The 18,102-nt window shown below is 39.3% G+C and overlaps 1 protein-coding gene across 1 annotated transcript in view; it reads right to left on the bottom strand.

Moving 5' to 3' along the window:
• Nucleotides 1-755: 755 nt before the first annotated feature.
• Nucleotides 756-18,102, bottom strand: part of LOC119424806 (bone morphogenetic protein 1-like) — an 18,255-nt gene continuing 908 nt past the window's right edge. The window contains exons 2-20 of the mRNA XM_037692308.1: nt 14,710-14,811; nt 14,475-14,618; nt 14,289-14,406; nt 11,692-11,870; nt 11,498-11,603; nt 9,573-9,697; nt 9,368-9,483; nt 8,274-8,376; nt 8,077-8,193; nt 6,759-6,904; nt 6,245-6,440; nt 6,027-6,152; nt 4,109-4,272; nt 3,857-4,037; nt 3,125-3,250; nt 1,755-1,882; nt 1,461-1,674; nt 1,062-1,312; nt 756-976 (exon numbers count right to left, since the gene is read on the bottom strand). Coding sequence (XP_037548236.1) covers nt 842-976; nt 1,062-1,312; nt 1,461-1,674; nt 1,755-1,882; nt 3,125-3,250; nt 3,857-4,037; nt 4,109-4,272; nt 6,027-6,152; nt 6,245-6,440; nt 6,759-6,904; nt 8,077-8,193; nt 8,274-8,376; nt 9,368-9,483; nt 9,573-9,697; nt 11,498-11,603; nt 11,692-11,870; nt 14,289-14,406; nt 14,475-14,618; nt 14,710-14,811 — 2,777 coding nt within the window. The 3' untranslated portion in view covers nt 756-841. The remainder of the gene's footprint in view (nt 977-1,061; nt 1,313-1,460; nt 1,675-1,754; nt 1,883-3,124; nt 3,251-3,856; nt 4,038-4,108; nt 4,273-6,026; nt 6,153-6,244; nt 6,441-6,758; nt 6,905-8,076; nt 8,194-8,273; nt 8,377-9,367; nt 9,484-9,572; nt 9,698-11,497; nt 11,604-11,691; nt 11,871-14,288; nt 14,407-14,474; nt 14,619-14,709; nt 14,812-18,102) is intronic.

The raw sequence follows: 18,102 nt of genomic DNA, 5'->3' as shown, positions 1-18,102 counted from the left end.
ACACGAATATATATATATACATATATACATATATACATATATACACGAATATATATATACATACGTATATATATATGTATATATATAAACAGACTGGAATATTTGTTGCTGTTCCCAGCAGGGATATAAAATGAAACATAAAAGTGGAATTCTCTTGTTTATTTTATTAAATTTCCATCAACACTCTGAATCAATAATTAGAGATGGGCGTTAACAGTCGCTGCAGGTGCATCTAAATCAACAATGGAGTTCACAAATCATTAACATGTGAAAGCCAAACAAATGATTGAACCACTTTGCCAGAAGGTGATCATAAATTTAATTGCAGCAAAACTCTGCAATGCAACAACAAACAAACAAACAAAAACAAGAAAGCTGTGTTTCAAAGACTAAATCCATTTTAACTAAACTTTGAAAGGTGTACAGTATGTTCAATGTATGTAAATTTAAAAAAAAAAAGAGTTCCACAACTGCAAACTGTTGTACAATAATACGTTTTTATTAATCTGAGGAGCTCCACCTAAAAAAAATGCCAAAAGAAACTTGATCCTCACAGCAAACTATACTTCAAAATATACATTCCATATCTTAGTTCAGTGTTTTTTTAAAGAATCAGCTCCGGTGATGTGACTGAACCTATTTTGACGATTCACTTTGTTTTATTTGTATTTTTAACTATTGGGCTACAGAACGAAGAAAAGAGAAGAGTTTTCTGTTCCTCTCAGTCTAGCAGATGTAAATGTGAAGTATGCGGGTCGGTTTCTGTGGTATCAACCCAAACATTCATTCCTTGCCTGGAAACGGGTGGGACCGTCAGAATGTTTGAGCCGAAGGCTACAAATCAGTCGCTTGTGTGTAACGTGTCCTGGAACTTTGTGCTGGTGTAGCGTGCATGGAAGCCTTTTTTACTGATGCTGTCGTCTGAGTGAAACTTTAAAGTGATGGCGTCTCCAGCTGAGTAGACATCCTCTGGAGCCTAAAGAAGCAGATTGAAGGACAAGTGAAGGATAGTTTTAGGGGTATTTTAGGTACAATATGCACAAGAGCATCAGTCCTCCTACCCCTGATCCACAGTATCGCCCCAGTCTTGGCGACTTGCTGTCAGTGCCGTCGTACAGCTCCACGTAATCGTAGCCGCAGTCTGCTTCCTCCTCGACCTCAAACACTTGGAAGATGATCTCCACTCCGTACCCCTTCTCTGCAGTGACCACCCATAGACAGTCTGAGCCCCCAGGGTAGTTATTATCACCAAACTGTGCATGAGAGTACAGATCTTTTGTCTTGACCTCAGCTTCAAGGCTTCCTCCACATTCTGGGAATGCACAGCCACAAAATTAAAGGGTCAAGAGGAGTGGCTCGTAAAAGCAGGGAAAGAAAGCAGCTTTTTAAACCGTCGTTTCGCTCTTTTTCTCAGTTTTTGTGTGAAAGCAGATCAAAACTTCGTGTTTTTCTTAACCCACCTGCTCCATACGAAGCGTCAAACCCCCTCTTTTGCACTGAGTTGTCGGAGAGAAAGCGCAGGAACATTTTGTTGCTGCTGGAGACAACAGGCGAAGGCTTTCTGGTGCCACAAAAGCGCCCCAGACTCGACGCACTAACATCTTTGCCGTCGAAGATCTCCAGATGGTCATAAGCGCACTCCAGATGAGCCTCCATGTCGACCTCATTAAAAACCTGAAAGTTATTTATGAAATAGTGAAATTTAAAGAATAGCAAATCTTAGAAAATAATTTTTATTCTGGATTGTGACATACGAGTTTGATCCGATGGCCCGGCGTTGTGGACAGGGACCAGGTGCAGGCTTTCTTACTGGGGTACTTGTTGGGCCAGTTGGGGCTGCTGATTGTGCCGGACACACTGTTGACAACGTGATCGCATCCAGCTGACGGAAACAAACATATGGGGTGGGAGGTGGGGGGGCTGCATTACGTCATTTTTACAACATCTTCTGGGGAATTTTCTTGAAGTCACTCGTCAAGAAAACAAAAGCCAAATGAAAGCAATTACATTTTCTGTGAAAATGCTGCGAGATAAATAAACTTGTTTAAATTTACTGAATAAGCTGAAGCTGAATTGGAACATTAAAAAAAGTAGAACACTAACGAACAGCTAAAAGAAGCAAAATATTAGATCAAAAGTAGCAAATGCTAGCTAAAAGTACAACAAAGGGAGTGCTTCAAGGCAACAAAAAAAGAAAAGCAAAAGACTAACTAAAATGTAAAAGTAGCAAAATGGTAGCTAGAAGCTAAAAGCAGCAAAAGGTTAACGAAAATTCTAAATTACCATAATTGCCGGTGAATAAGCGGCTATGTTTTTCTGACACTTTGTACCTCACGGTTTATATGCACGAGTGGCTAATTTATGTATTTTTTAAAATAATTTAAACAATTTATATTTTTCAATTTTATTTTGACTGACCTCCTGCCGTCTCTCTCGCTAAATTATAGCTAAAGGCTAGCTACAGGCAGCAAAATGCTAGCTAAAAGTGACTAAAGGGCTAGCTGAAAGTTTTAAGGAGCAGAATGGTAGCAAGAAGCTAAAAGCAGCCAAAGGATAACTAAAAGCAGACAAACTATCTAAAAGTAGCAAACGGCTAGTTAAAAGTAGAGACAGGCTAGCTCAAAGCAGCATGGATAGCTTAAAATGAACAATAGCAAATGTTAAATGAAAATTAAAAGCAGCATAAAAATATTAAAATAGAGCAATTATGCTGTAGCAGATCTCAAAGCGATTATTATTATTTTTTTTTTAACTGAATCGATCTTCATGTATTTCTATGGGAAAAATGTTAAAGTTACAAAAACCAAACGTCAAAGCACCCATCTTCCAAATGAACTGACATTTAGGATGTGGGTGCTCCAGAATATCAGTTCATATGTCAAATATGACTTTAGCCATTCTTATTTGATATATAAATGGTTAGAAAAGCACAAACTATGCAGATGTAGTTAGTTTTAAAAATGTGCTGAAAAAAGAACAAGGAGAAAACAATTCAACTTTATGTGTATTTAGGTGCACCTCATTTTACCAACACATTTATAAAATGCCTGCTTTGCTTCATCTTGAGAAAGGTTAAAGGTGGAACTTCATACTGGGGGGTGTGGGCACAGTGGGTGTACTGTACCTTCCTTGCAGTCGTGTTTATTATCATGCAGCATAAAGCCGCTGCGGCACTGACAGCTGTAGCTCCCAAAGGTGTTCACACATTCATGCTGGCAGCCGCCGTTAGCTTTGGAGCACTCGTCCACATCTGTGGAGACATTTAAAGCCTCAACTCATTTTGCACAACAACAAAAAAGAAGATTAAAAAAAGAGGTGTACATCTACAGCTGATTAACCTTTAAAGTCAACTTGATTCAAGATGGCCACCACAGTCAACTTAGAAAAGACAAAAATGGCTACAGCCCAGTCAGTTTCACAAATATTGAGCTTTGGTGTGGTAGTAGCTGAGAGTCATCCCCAGTCATGGAAGCTGGCAGTATTTAGTTTAAGATTTTGTAGCCAGCGCACTCAGCTTAAAGGGGACAATTGTGCTGATTTGGCTTCAACTTTAGGGTTACATTCTTATATCTAGGTATTATTGTCTGAAAATCAAATTATTGCATTTATTATTATTATTATTTTTACTAATTACTTCATGTTTTGGATCTGTGCATTGAAACAAATGGAACAGATTAAATACTATTAGCAACAGACCAATTTATTTGCAAAAGAAAAAACAAATTGATGTGCAAGTGCATTAACACTTTGTGAATTTGTCAGCAATCAATCAACTTTTGATTAAAAGTTGAGTTTTCGAATACTCTTTTGAACGTAAATAATAAAATGTAATGCAGTATAATTGAAAATACTGCACCTGAGAAGAAATGAGCCTTGAAGCCCTTCTTGGACACCGTGTTGTCTGACTTGAACTCAATCCTCATGTTGTTCTGGAGGGACGTGATGATTTCAGGTTTCTCTGAGCCGCAGAACTTCCCGTTGAGCTTGGAGTCCGAGCTCAACCCGCTGCGCACCTCCACATAGTCGTATTTACACACCTGCTGGACGATGCACACCTTCAGCCAGAAGAAAACGAGCTGCTTCTTTCAATGACTCAGTGAAAACCTACATCGTTTCCTTCGGTTTCAAAGCCATCAAACACCAGGGTGATCCTGTACTGAGCGGGGGCCACCAGCTGCCACACACAGTTCTTGTTGTGTGGGTATTTGTTGGGCCAGCCGGGGGTGGAGAGGGAGCCGTTCAGAACGGTGATAAAGCCGCCACAAGCAGCTGCTGCAGGAAAAAATTATAAAAACAATATTAGTTTTGAGGAATGATGTACATGTGATAGTCTGAAAGCTACAACAGATGAGTGATCATGTAACTGGCTGTGTCTGCAAGTTATTTTCTCTGTCTTTTAGCAAAATATCTCTTGAACAACTTGGCAAATTGTAATGAAACTCTCAGAAAGTAATCAGTGCATGTAAATCTACAACTCAACAACTTTTGGGGTCAACCAGATTAAATATGTCTACTAACGCTAATAAAAAAAAAACTAAAATGACGACAAATCAGGCCATAATATTGATATTTAGCCGCTCTTTGGAGTGGTAGTTGCTGAGAGTCATCTCTAACATGCACGCAGAGCACTAACAGATCATGAAAACCCCTTTTTAAAACTTTATGTTTGAAGCAGCAAGAAATAAAACGTTTCTCCAAGAAACGCTAGTTTGATAAATAAGTAAAAGATCGGCAAACCTTTTTAATGTGAGTAACGACAAATTTTGATCTCTAGATCATTTCTCAACAAACCGTCAGAAAATAAAATAATATGCAACTTTCTGTAATAGAAAGTGTTGTTGCTGAAATGACACTAAACGTCCATCCATGATGTGATGGAAACTGCTGGAAGAATGAACTTGTTTGAGGATGAATAAAGTCGGTGACTAAGATGCTGCTGCAGGACAACACTGCCCTCTTGTGGCAAAATCAGAGCTTTTCTCTTTAACGCCTTTTGTTTCATGCCTTAAGTGCTGTAAGGAAGTTTAAATTGAACACTTTCTATCTGATGATGGGAATTTAATCTTCATGTAAAACTGAATATGAAGGAGTGGTGTTTTCAGTCCTACCCTCTGTAATTCAATTCAGTTTATTTATATGCAGTAGTGCCAAGTCACAACAGAAGTCATCTCAGGGCTCTGAACAGAAACATTCCCATATAAAAAATAATAATAATTTAACATTATTTATCTGAGGAGCAGACTGTTTTGAATTTAACTCCATCTCACAACCCTCATCTTGACAGTGGAAAGGAAAAACTCCCTCATGAGGAAGAAACCTTTAGCAGAACTTGGGTCAGGACAAGTGGCCATCTGCTTCGAGCTGGGTTTGATAGGAACAGGAAGGAGGAACAGATACACAATGGCAGGTTAAGATAGAAATATCAAAATGAAAACTATTCAATTTTAGCAATTCTTTTAAGGAAATTAGGTCAATTTGTCCTCTAGTAGTCTAACCCTATAGCAGCATAACAAGTCAACTCTAACTATAGAATTCATCAAAAAGGAAAGTCTTAAGCCCAGTTCTTTCTTGGACAATGTGTCAGCCTTACGGACAGAAACTGGAAGTTGGTTCCACAAGAGAGGAGCCTGATAACTGAATGATTTTCCTCCCATTCTGCTTTTAGAAACTCTAGGAACCACGAGTAAGCCTGCAGTCTGAGAGCGAAGCGCTCTGTTAGGAAAATATGGAACAATACAATCTAAAATATAAGATGGAGCTAGGTTGTTGAGAGCTTTGTAGGTTAGAAGTAAGATTTTGAATTCAATTCTGGACTTGACAGGGAGCCAATGGAGAGAAGCTAAAACTGGAGAGATATGATTTCTCCTACTAACTCCAGTTAAGACTCTGGCAGCAGCATTTTGGATTCACTGAATACTTAAAAAAAAAAAGTATTTGGACACCCAGATAACAAACCATTGCAATAATCCAGTATAGACATGACAAGTGCATGAACCAGTAATGAACCTGTAATGTGAGCTACTCACTGACACAGCTGTGTCTGTCGGCTGCCAGCTCATATCCAGGATCACAGGCACATCTGTAGCTGCCCAGCGTGTTCAGACAGCGCTGCTCACACTGACCATTATCGGGCATGGAGCACTCATTCATCTCTAACCCAAAGAAATGTTAAATTACTGGATATCTGTACAAAACAAAAATGCTTTTTTGGCTCAACATTTGTACCTGAAATCCTATTTCTGACCTTTTAAGAAGCTCGCGGTGAACCCAGCTTTGTTGACAGAACCATCGGATACAAACTTGAGCCAGAGGTGGTTGGAGCTGCTTTTGACGCTGACCGGTTTGTCGTAGCCGCAAAACCGTCCGAGGAGGGGGCTGCTCTCCGAATTGCCATCCCTCGCCTCCACATAGTCATAGGCACAGGTGTCGTGTTTCTCAATCTGCAATCAGAGCATTCTTAATCACCAAACAGACTTTAGATCAGCAGGGGATGCTGAAGCCTCACAAGTTCAGCTTTCCACTGGCTTTCAATAAACACTGACCAGATAACAGTGATTTTATTTTAATTTGAACTATTTTTAAAGTCTCTTGAAGAACTTCAGGATTTAAACATACAATTAAAGGTGTTTTATTTCTTTTTTTCAGCTGACACGTTTATTTTACTTTAAAAGAAGAAGTCACATAAAGCCAGTAAAATGCTGCAGTCAGATAAAACATATCAACTCTGTTTTTTTTATTGACTTTTATATATTTTTTACCTCAAATGATGTAAAGGAGAGGCCAACTTCAAAGCCTTCTGCTACTGTGATCTGCCACACACACATTTGGTTGGACTGGTAACCATCAGGATAGTTGGGGGACTGGATCTGACCGCTGTCCCGCTCCAATTCCCCCCCACAAATGGCTGCAGAAAAAGCGAGATTAAATTTGAATATTTCATTCACAATTATTTTTACCAGCAGCTCTTAAAACAGTTGATAAGAAAAAAACAAACAATTTAACCTGCTAGAAAGTGATTTAGTTCTAATCCCATCATCTACTGTTTATAAAATCATTAAAGCATTTCAAGAATCTGGAGAAACCTCTGTGTGAAAAGCACTAAATTATTAAAAAATATATTTTTTAATCCATGGAAACCACATTCTCCATACTTAAAAGGGAGGCCATCCTTGGTTATTATCAGTACATTGTTAAAAACCTGCATCTCTGATGGTATGGGTGTGCATTAGTGTCCATAGTACAGGCAGTTTACACATCTGGAAAGCCACCATCAATGCAGAAAAGTTTAAACTGGTTTTAAAATGACATATACTCCCATACAGATGACAGGGTTAGGGGAGCAAGACAATGCTAAACTGCTACTGCTATCACCCAATAGAAGAGTCCAGGAGCTGAAATGGCCAAGCTGCTGTCCAGACCACTCTCTCAGGTAGAAACAAATGGTGCATCATTAAACAACAACAACAAAAAAAACTTGTAAAGATGACCCAGGACTGTCAAACAGCTGGAATTCTGATGAAAATAGGAAAACGTTCCCCTCTAAATACTTCAGCAGCTGCTCTCCTCTGATCCAAGACACAGACTGATGTTCAGTTCAATTCAATTCAGTTTATTTCTATAGCACCAAGTCACAACAGAAGTCATCTCAGGGCACCGCACAGAAACATTCACATACATAAATTGAGTTAATAACATTAATTATCTGAGGAGCAGACTGTTTTGAGTCTTAACTTTGTTGCAGACTCTCATCTTGAGCAAGCATGAAGGCAACAGTGGGAAGGAAAAACTCCCTAAAAGAAGTAAACGTAGCTTTTGCTTTGCTGCCATGCTATTTAAAATGACCTTATTTTATCACATAAGTGGCACAATTTAGTTTAAATGTCCTGATGCATGCTCAATAATCCCAACAATTCTTAGTTTAAACATCCGATATGTTTACTATCTTCTACAGTAAATAAATTAACCCTTTATAAAATTGAAAATCATTGCTTTCTGTTTTTATATACATTTTACACAGTGTCCCAACTGGTTCGGAATTAAGGGGGAGAAAATCTGCAATCAAGATGTGTTTTTTACCCTCATAAACAGCTGAAAATCCTTTGCCCACCCAGCTGCTGCTGCTTTTGAACTCAACCCAAAGTCGACTCTCGGTTGAGATGATTGGTTCTGGAAGCGTGTCCCCACAGAATCGACCTGCCGAAGCACAAGAGAAGACGACACGCTGAGTTCTGCACCTGTCTGCAGTGAGCTCGTCACACTTGTCTCTAAATGACCTCTCAGAGGAGCTTTTCTCCAGAATCCGTCTCGGACCTCCACGTGGTCGTACCAGCACAAATTACTCCTGAACAGGTCCATGGAGGTAAAGTTCAGGACAATCTGAGATACAGAAAAGACACGTTGGAGCATCGCCAGGCAACATGTAATATTTGGATAAGAATTTATACTTTAGAGTTCAAATGCTTGTTTTCATCTGTATTACTATTATTATTATTTATTGGTAATATACAACAATATGGTGTTTGGGATTAGACAGTGAGTTAAAAGTGACTCTCCCACCTCCACAAGATTGAATAGAAATCTAATTTTTAAAGGCAGAAACAGAGTTGCTTGGATATTTATGAAACATGATAATTTGTAATGTTGATTTAAATCTTACAAAGAAAATGAAATTCTTTTAAAGTAAGTTTTACCTTCAGTTCTGGACCACTCTATGAAAATATTATAAACCTGTGATCTTTTTGTCTTTAATGTGTTTGTGTTGCAGTGCCCACACAATTACCGTATTTTTCGGATTATAAAAATCTTTTAAATTTTCTCAAAATCGACAGTGAGCCTTATAATCTGGTGCACCTTATGTATTAATTCTGGTTGCGCTTACTGACCTCGAACCAGTTTTATGTGCTTATTGTGAATGAGTTGAAAAAAGTTTGACTTATCTGACTGTTTCGTTTTGCTTAATACGCCTTATAATCTTGTAATATAATATATTATAAGAATTTTCTTCTTCTTTCTGCACTCTTTTAATTCAATGTTTATTTTTCCTTTTTGATTAATTAGTTTTGTTTCTTTTAAATGAATGAATATATGAATAAATAAATAATCCGGTGCATCTTATAGTCCAAAAAATACGGTATTCATACCAAGATATAGAATGAATGATTTTACGATGTGTTCTTTCTTTGAATGTTTGTCGTTTCACATTTTAATTTTTATATATGCTTTTAGTTATGCACTGTCAATGTGCTTTTGTTTGTTTAAAGCACTTTGAGTTGCTTTGTTTCTGATACCTGCTATATAAATAAAGATGCCTTGCCTTGCATGAAAATATCCATGAAGCAGAAAGTGTCTAAAAAAGTGTCAATGTCACCTTTTCTCCCGGAGTGACAGAAATCCTCCAAACACAGTGGGTGTATGCTGAATAGCCATTGGGGAAACCAGGAGATGAGAAGTTTCCAGTGCTTTCCTGCAGGCTTTCCCCACACTCTGTTACCAAATCACACAAAAGAACCGGGACATGGATGTAAAACCTTAAAGTGCCAAAATCAAGGTTAAAACTGTCAAAACCATTTTACTTGCACATTTGTAGAGCTTTCGGGCTTGAGCAATGTCCCCTATGCTGAGACTGGTGCGCTGTCCAATAGACGGCCTGACCCCGTTGACATCATAACGAGGCAAGATGGTGTCCAAGAAGATGCTTCTGTTTCAGACAAATCGCAGTTTAAACTGATTTGAAGAATTATATGTTCAAAACATGCAGCGTGGACGTTGAGTGCTGAAGTTTGTTGAAGATGCTGAAACTGCGTTGTTAAAACTAAAGGAAGCAGCTAAAAGCTTAATGTGGCAAAAGAATAGCTAAAAGTAGCTGAATGGTTACAAACTAAAAGTAGTGTGAAGCTCCTGAAGCAGATTTCAAAAGAGAAGAAAGTTTTTGGAGAAACTGAAGAGATTTCAGAGTACGAGTAAAAATATGTAAATATAAACATTTTGAAACGTTTAAAAGTTACAAAAACTAAAAGTTATAGCTCCTAGCTCTTAAATGAGCTGAACATTTTAATGCATGAATGGCTAAAATTGCATAAAGCATGTGGAATTATTTAGATTGCATTGAAAAATCCAAATAATTTTGTAAGTTTTAATTAAATAGTGGGCGGCACGATGGAACAGTGGGTAGAGCTGCTGCCTCATTGTGTTGTGGTTGTATTTGTATTTTGTTATAATTACACAAAATGTCTTGTTATTGGGATTGTACATATACTTGATTGTAAATACTTTTAGAAACCACAATGCATCCGCTGTGACTTTAAGATCGGGAGCCCCTCCTTTTTATTTATTCTTATTTGGTATTGTTTTTGATAAATACTTTGCACGCCTTACACCTTCCCCTTTTGTACAGTGTTTTTCTTAGTATTTAAATGTAGGTATGTGGACAATCCGAATAACAAAAGATATTTTGTGCAATTATAACAAAATGCAAATACCACCCAGTTACATCAGCAAGCAAGTTGTTGGTTCAATCCCTGGCTCAGGACCCTTCTGGGTGGAGTTTGTATGTTCTTTCCGTGCATTTCTCCTGTTTTCCTCCCACAAACTAAAAACATGCATGTTAGGCTGATTGGTAACTCTAAATTGTCCTATAGGTGTGAACGAGTGAATGGTTGTCTCGTTTGTGTCCCTGTGATGGACTGGAGACCTGTCCAGGGTGTCCCCACCCTTCACACAGTGACTGCTGGATGTGGGCACCAGTGACCCTCGTGACCCTAAAAGGAAGATGCGGGTAAAGATAATGGATGCATAGATAGTCTAGAAAAAAAAAAGATTTAATATACTGTTTGGTTCTGAAGGGTGACATATCAACACCTTGATAGTTTTTCATCTTTCACTGGTTTTAGTGCTCCCTCTCTTTCACTGTTGCCATGGTGATGAACCCGTTAATGACAGGTATGTGCAAACAGAGCGTTCTGAATGGGGCCTCTGGCCGGTGCCAGCCGGCTCAGTGGAGCCCGCTCCTGAATGCCAGAGGAAAAAAGGGCCACTCCAGCCCAAATTGTTTAACAAAGACCGAACTGCCAGGCCTTTATTTAGCTTGGCTCGCCTCCATGACCCAAACCTGCAACCCAGTTATGGGGTTTAAAAAAAAAACGAAGTAAGAGTGAGGCAAAGGGGCAACAACATAAACAAGATGGAAATCAAAAGGAGACAAGTGTGAAACCATTTTTGTTGCAGTCACGGCTTGTTTTTAGATGAAAGAGAATAAAGAGACAAATAGGTCAAGTTTTTTTTTTACACACGAATGTGACAAAAGTAAAAAAAAAAAAAAACTAACTGCTGAGAGTGCTCACAAATAAAAATCCACTTTTGCTCTAAAAATCTGACAAATAAAGGTGTTTAAACCCTAGCTAAACAGTTGCAGGCTCAGAAACAGTGAGAAGATCTCTCAGCCCAGTTAAGACAAAACCAACTTTGAATGATTTCAAACAAGAACGTTTAAGATGCCAACCTGGAAAATGTGTTTCTCGCGTAATGCATGATGCTGCCAAAGTCATACACCTCGCCCAGCGAGTCGACCTCACCGACCTCCATTTTCAGGAAGTTGTACTCCTGTCCTTTTGGTGCCCAGAAAGTCATCAGAGAAACATCTGGAGCATCAGTAAGCAGACACATGCGCTGAAAGCTCACATGCAGGAACTGTACCTGGTTGGATGTTGTCTCTGATGATGTTTACGTGTTTGTCACGGTCTGGGCGTGTGTGTTCGTGCCAGAAGCCGATCACGTGGCCGAGCTCGTGAACCACGATGCCAAACTTATCACAGTTCTTCCCAATGGAGATGGCCTGGGGGCCGCCGTCTCTCCTCCCCACGAAGGAGCAACACCTGCAGAGCAGCCACACACTCACAACCGCATGTTTATAACAACAATATTAGTGAACGCATCTTGCAACTGAGAAAGTTGTGGACTGAACCCCATTCAAGATGGCTGCTACAGCTAATCAACCCCAACAAACACAAAAATGGCCACAACTCAGTCAATTTTTCAAATATTGCGATACAATTATGGTATTTTTTCATTCATTCAACCTTTATTTAGACAGATTAATCCCATTGAGCCTCGGGGACTCATTTACAAGAGAGACCTGATTTCTTAACAAAGAGTGATGACAATGAGTAACAACGACAACGATAGACAGTCACAAAAGAGGCATACTTCTTTTTTTTTAACAAATCAAAACAAAATAGCAACCAAAAGGACAGTCAAAAGGAAAAGTAGCGAAAAGAAAACAAACAAAAAAAACAGTTAGATTATAAGGCGATGTAGAAAACTAAGAACGTGTCTGCATTGGTTCTTGCCAGGAACTTAACAGTTTTGAAGCCACTTAGAGAGGTCAAGGTCGAGGGCTGCAGGCCTTTTTGCGAGATATTCCAGGAAACAGGAGCGGAGTAGGAGAAGGCCCTTTTGCCTAGTTCAGTCCTCACTGAGGGGACACTGCATGTAATAATGTCCTGAGAGCGCACGCTGTAGCTGCACTCACGCAGTGACATGTAGGAGGAGATGTATGAAGGAAGCAGACCAAGAAGTGATTTAAATATGAAAATGCACCAGTGGGATAGTCTGTGTGAAGTTAATGATGACCAGTTACCAGTGAATACAGGGTGCAGTGGTGGGTACGGTAGTTACAGCCAGTTATGAATCTGTTCAACATAATGGTACTTCCTCCAGTTATTTAACAGTCAACAATGGTGTACCACAAGGCTCAGACTTGGGACCCACCCTCTTTACAATCTACATAGGTAATGTAGGTCAGAGCATCCCTGATTCATCCTTACATTTCTATGCTGATGACACAATTGTTTATTGTCGAGCTAAAACAGTTGTTAAGGTTTTCCAGCTTTTGCAATCTGCTTTCGACATCATCCAGACAGATTTGATTCGTATCAAACTTGTCCTAAACCCTGACAAAACCAAAGGGATGTTGTTTTCAAACAGGAAGTTGGTCCCAGCAGTTCTCCCTCTGATTTTATCCTCGAATGGTGTCCATTTTGAGTTTGTCGATTCCTACAAATATTTGGGTATCATAGCCAATCCGCATTTCTCTTTTTAGCTCCATGTGGAAAACCTAATAAGAAAGCTGAAAGTTAAATTGGGTTTCTTTTTTAGAGATACAGTAAATCCTGTCTAACTCTGAATGCTAGGAAACACCTTGTAACTGTGACTTTCCTTCTCTCCATTGACTACGATGACATCGTTTACATGAATGCTCCTACAAGCACCTGCAGATGTTGGATGCTGTCTATCACGGTGCACTAAGATTCATAACTGGCTGTAACTACCATACCCACCACTGTACCCTGTATTCACTGGTTAACTGGTCATCATTAACTTCATGCAGACTCTCTCACTGGTACATTTTCATCTTTAAATCACTTCTTGGTCTGCTGCCTTCATACATCTCCTCCTACATGTCTCTGCGTGAGTGCAGCTACAGCGTGCGCTCTCAGGACAATATTACCTGCAGTGTTCCCTCATTGAGGACTGAACTAGGTAAAAGGGCCTTCTCCTACTCAGCTCCTGTTTCCTGGAATGTCTTGCAAAAAGACCTGAAGCTCTTGACCTTGACCTCTCTAAATGGCTTCAAACATCTGTTAAGTTCCTGGCAAAAACCAATGCAGACATATTCCTGTTTTTAGTTTTCTACACCGCCTTATAATCGAGCTGTTTTTTGTTGTTGTTACTTTTCCTTTTTTATATACTATTTTATTTTCACTTGTTAAAAAAACCCTCAATTTGTACGCATCCTTTATGATTGTCTGTTATTGAGCTTGTCGTCCACTGTTGTCATCATTCTTTGTTAAAATCAGGTCTCTCTTGTAAATGAGTCCTCGAGGCTCAGTGGGATTAACCTGTATAAATAAAGGTTGAATGAAATATTTGGTATGGGAGAAGATGGGAGTTATTCCAATACACACTCTGAGAGCAAATATTGCACGATGACATCTATGTTTAAAATTGTCTCATTCTTGATAGGCCTTATGCATTCCTTGAAGAAATAGTTTGAAAACGATCCGAGAAAAATGCAGGATAAAGAGTTTATTTACCAGTTCAAGTGATCATGTGCGTCAAATGCAAAAGTGAGCAGGATATTCCTTTTAGAAAACAACAAATGTATACAAGTAATTCCTTTTGCTTTTATTAGTAAAACCAATCTTTTGGTTTTATGTGTTGGTCATTTCAACAAGTATACTAGTGAAGACCTGTTCTGTTCAAAGCAACACACCAATGTGCTGTGAACTCACCCACACGGCCTGTAGGTGAAAACGATGTAGCTCTCTTCGTTTGTCCTCTCCATGAAAGTCACACAGGTGTGTTTCTCCCAGTGGCGCATCGCCTGACGAAATATGGCCCTCTGGCTGCCTGGAAAGACGTTCAAAGTTTTATTCACTTTCAGATAAAATGGAGAAATGACTTTTCACAGTACTCACCACTAAAATTCCCACTGATGATGTACGGGATGATACCGTCAGGCCACACTCGCTCAGGCCTGGAGGTGGCTGCTCTCCTCTGGCGATGGGGACTCTGACGGTCAGCAGCTCCCTCGGTGGTGTCGTTGGAGGTGGCGTTATCAGCTGAAACGTTCACATGGAAATTCTCCTAATTATCTTTAAAGTAGGTCATTCAGATTTATTGTTGATGTGATGTTTGTTTCTGCTTAAACACCTAAGTTTGCCTTGTCGGGTTGCTGTGCTTCATCACTGTTCTGTGCATCTTTAAGCAATCGGAGGTCTTCCTCATCCAGAGCAATGTCTCCCAGAAAGGCAGCTGGAAAACCACACAGTCCATTAAAAAGCTGCATTAGAAAAACCATATAAACATAATCCAGCTAAGCTGAACAAGATATGTAGGAGACCAGAGCATGAAAAAAATAGCTGATCCTTCAACAAAATTGATATATTTTTTCCCACCAGTTGACAGTGCTGGAGAGTCCTCATGCCCTGAACGGACCCACACAGCTATGTCATTGATTCCTGGGGTGACTGGAAGAGGATGTGCCTATCTGTGCTGTCCGTGGAGGACGTAGAAGATGTGTACATTATTGGATTTATAATAACAGGGTTTCTGCTCTTTGGAATTGGTGGATACCTTGGATATCAACAAACTAGGAAGACATCAGCAGCAGTTTCGGCCATGGTAAAGTTGCCAGCCTTATGTGAAGGATCGTGCCTCGAGCGCTCAGACTCGAATGCTTAACGAGCTCAACTTGAAGCTGGACGCAATTTCTGAGAATCGTAGGCCACTTGTGGCTCCTGGAACTCGCCAGCAAGAAGGATTCGACCTTGGAGAAAGATAACGAGCATGGACCGGGCAAAATGTCCACAAATCTGGCTGTTTGGATTCACCATTGAGTGTACTGGCAGAACTTGAAGTCTGACAGAAAACAGAATCTGGTGGCCCAAAACTATTGTTGTTTATCTGATTTTGGCCTCCCCGCTGGCTTTGGACAGGCCAACTTATCTCAAATTGCTCGTGGAGGATACGTAAACTAGAAGCTTCTGCCAGCCCCCCACCCCCATCCCGAGGACGTCTGTGGCCATATCATAACCATGACACTGATAGACACTGTACCATCTTTTCAGAGCTTTGGAACTTTCTGGAGGGTCCATGGACAACTCACCGGCTTTGATGACCTTATGCATAAATGTATTTTGATGTAATTGTATGTTGCCGTTTTATGTTGCGAGGTATTTTTTTTACATCTTTTACGCTGTTTCCCGGCCAGGACATGGTGTGAGACATTATTTTGTCTTCCTCCACCCTCCTGTTCTCTTTTTCTTATCTGCCTGTATGTTGAATATAACAGTCTCTCTTGTAAATGAGTCTTTGCGGATCAGTGGGAACTAGCCTATATAAATAAAGGTCTAATAATAATAAAAAATTATATATTTGCACCTTCTTATCAAATTCTTGACTAAATATTAAAATCAGAAACATTTCTCCTATAAAGCCTTACAAATTAACGACCATGTTAAAGAAAATTATAGCCTGTTTGTTTAACTTCATTGTCGAGTAAACATGGTTAAAAGTCATTGACAGTTTTTATCTTTTACAACGGATTAGCAAAAATATATTTTAGCCACTGTCCATTTCATACATTTGCTCTGAGAATATTGCATGCGCTTACACACCAGCACACAACCTATTGTAAAGTGTGTTATTTAAGGGCTAAAATGTTTTTAAAAATTATTAAAGGTTTGCAATTTGCAATGTTGCTTTTAAAACTGAGACCTGCAAGTCAGCTTTGTTCCTATTCTTACTTCTTATCAAAATGAATGTTTGTGTTGTTGTGAGACAAATACTGTAATATAGTGCCTCGGTCAGCAAGTATATTGTAATAATTTTAATAATTTAGACTAAAACTTAGCTTTCATTTCTATTTTGATAATTACCTGCAACGTGCTGTTTAGATTGTGAAATAAAAATGTATACTAAAGAGAATGACTGATAATTTTGTGTCCGTTCAGCAGCAAAAACCCAACAAAGTCCCCTCTGTGTGATTGACAGGCCACAGTAAAATGCTCACACGTGTTTTGGAGTTGTCCATCTGTGAAGAAATTCTGGTCTAAATGTCTATGACCACCCAGCACACACACTTTTTGCCCCACTCCCCTCAGGAAGGAGGTTAAGGAGCATTAAGTGTAGAACCACTAGACTGAGGAACAGCTTCTACCCTGAGGCTGTTAGACTCATGAATCTCTAACTAGAATAATCACTGTGAAAAACCATATCATGTTGCTGCTGATCTGTTTCATGTTGCTGCTGATCTGTTTCAATGTTGATGTGTTCATGCGTGCTCATCTGCTCACAGACTCATGTTCATGTTTGTGCTGATGTTCAATGTTTTATGTTATGAGTGCTTAGTGTATATTTAGTTGATGCATTTCTTAGTTCATATCTTAGATGTTATTACTGTTTTTCTTATACATTTTATTGTTGGATGTAACTGGGACCCTGTGTACATAATTTCGCTCCACCACATGTACCACATGAGGTGCGAATGACAATAAAGAAACTCTGACTCTCTGACTCTGACTCTGACTATGAGCATTATCTAATGTAACTGGAGCGGATATCACTCCCAATGATTTAACTGCCTTGTATACGTCCTACGTCATTTGCTCTCTCTTCTACAAAAAAGCATTTAACAGCATTCACATCTCTGCTGTCTAGGAGGCTAATAGTGCTAAACTGGAAATCTGCAGCTCCACCTACATTTATAAGCTGGATTAGAAAGCTCATTTATTTTCTTAAACTGAAAAAAAAAAAAAATCTGGTTGACTTTGGCTCATAATACAAGATAATTTGAAATAACCTAGAACCACTTTTTGTTCAAAGTTAAAAGTACAGGATGTGAGGTCATTCAGTGTTGTGCTTTGAACTGAAGATTGTGGTGGAAAAATTACAAAAAAAGGAGTCATTATAAATATATGAGTTACTGAGTGGAAGCATCATGGCCTTTAAAACCTAACCAGCATTTCTGTAAAAGTTTTGATCATTTCATGAAAAAAGGAAACACTGCGTCAACAAACACGTTGTAGTTCACCATGTAAACGCCTCCTTCAGCCGTGTGATGTAACAACCGTTAAATGCACAATTAAGAGGATGTAGTGGGCCTTGTGGCTGCCTTTGAAGTAAACCCACTCATGCAAAGTCTGACTTTCAAGACCATCATGCAGCGTGCACTCCATGCCCTGCAGGCAGAGGGATTTCACCTGCGCCCAGCTGAGGAAATGAGCTGGCATGGCCCCGGTGACCTCCGGTCTCCAGGCAACTGCCTCGAACTGCAGGAGCTGTGTGTTTTTGAAACTTCCAGAAGTCACAAGCCAAAAAAAAGGAAACCCAACCTGCTGCAGGCCCCTTCATTAGCAAAGTGAATTGTTTGGCTTGTTAGATGGTGGAAAACGAAAAAGAAATCAGTTTACTTTAACCTCTGGCTTCAACTTTTTAGACACTTTCTGGACACTTCAGGCCAATCAATTTAAAATAAGCCCAGAAATGTAAATAAATAAACATGTTTCATATATTTGATTAACTTTAGATAATGGAAACTTTCTG

This window comes from Nematolebias whitei, chromosome 18 (assembly GCF_014905685.2).
Source record: "Nematolebias whitei isolate Nwh7 chromosome 18, NemWhi1, whole genome shotgun sequence".
NCBI lineage: Eukaryota > Metazoa > Chordata > Actinopteri > Cyprinodontiformes > Rivulidae > Nematolebias > Nematolebias whitei.
This window is presented reverse-complemented; position numbering and strand designations above follow the sequence as displayed.